Source organism: Cyprinodon variegatus, unplaced genomic scaffold (genome assembly GCF_000732505.1).
Source record: "Cyprinodon variegatus isolate N-32 unplaced genomic scaffold, C_variegatus-1.0 Scaffold847, whole genome shotgun sequence".
Lineage (NCBI taxonomy): Eukaryota > Metazoa > Chordata > Actinopteri > Cyprinodontiformes > Cyprinodontidae > Cyprinodon > Cyprinodon variegatus.
Window position 1 is genome coordinate 28,230 of NW_015151300.1, and position 1,131 is coordinate 29,360.

Sequence of the window (1,131 nt, forward strand, 5' to 3'; positions counted from 1 at the left end):
GTTTATGTTATAATAAACCTTTCGGGTTAAGTTGCAGCAAACAGGTTTTTCTTGTGAATTTGGTCTTAAATTTTTATTTCTAGTGGCATTAAAAAGTCTTAAAAAGACTTGAATTTAACTTGCCTTATGCTGTAGGAACCCTGCATGAGATAAGCGGGGTTGTCACAAAACCAAAGTTTCAAACTCAACCTAGATAATCTATACTGTCTACCATTAAAGATAAAAAAAAAAAAATCACAAATATGTAAAGATCCATCCATTTTCTGACCCGCTTTATCCCAAACAGAAAAGGGGTGCTGTTCCATTTTTGTCAACAGGAAAACCTCACTTTATTTCAATTTTGACAAGTGACATTCTTTCTTAGGAGCATAGGCTGATTACATAACTGAGCAAATAAATGCAGAATAAATAACTCAAATCTATCATAATGTGACAATATTTTATGCTCGTTTTATCCAGAAATCTTAACTATAGCAAACATGCAAACACTCATTTTTGTTATAAATGCCATACTGAAATGAATATTGTATCCGGATTTAGTGTTAGTGTATTGATACTTTTTTGAAGTATCAACTTTTGACAACCCTAGATTTGAGACAGGAGTTAGTACCTGAGGTAAAGAAAAAATAGATTATGATTAACCTCTTAGTAAGAATGGTATTTACATTGCTAAAATGAAAATAATGTACAATAATTTGTGCTTTATCAAATACCTTTATCATGTTATTCTCTGTCTGCCATGCAGACACTAGCTCTTGCCTTGCCCTGTCGGCGCCTACCTAATGTATAATACATTTTTTTTTAGGTCCCCATTTCAGAGTGGTCCTGGCCTGGCAAGCCGCCTGTGCAAAGCAGCAATGCTGCACCGCTTCAGGTTGGTGGCCAAAGAGGCCCAGAGACAGGAGCTTGTCACCACAAACTGCTACAGAGAATTAAAGGTAACCTATTTACACTTCCGTGTTTCCCCTACAGCCTTGCCACTAAGAAGAAGTAGTTTTTCTTTTCTTTTTACTATTATCAACCTGAATTATGTCAGTTTAGTAAATGGAATAGAGATGCTAAAGCTTAAAGGAATAGTAGACCCAAAACATGATTAGCCTTCATTTTCTACTCACCCCCATGCTGAACAAC

General features: G+C 35.5%; 1 protein-coding gene across 1 annotated transcript in view; it reads left to right on the forward strand.

Moving 5' to 3' along the window:
• The window catches only part of adad1 (adenosine deaminase domain containing 1), a 28,988-nt gene that overhangs the window by 25,505 nt on the left and 2,352 nt on the right, over nt 1–1,131 (forward strand). The window contains exon 12 of the mRNA XM_015397261.1: nt 806–938. Within this exon, the coding sequence (XP_015252747.1) occupies nt 806–938 (133 nt within the window). The remainder of the gene's footprint in view (nt 1–805; nt 939–1,131) is intronic.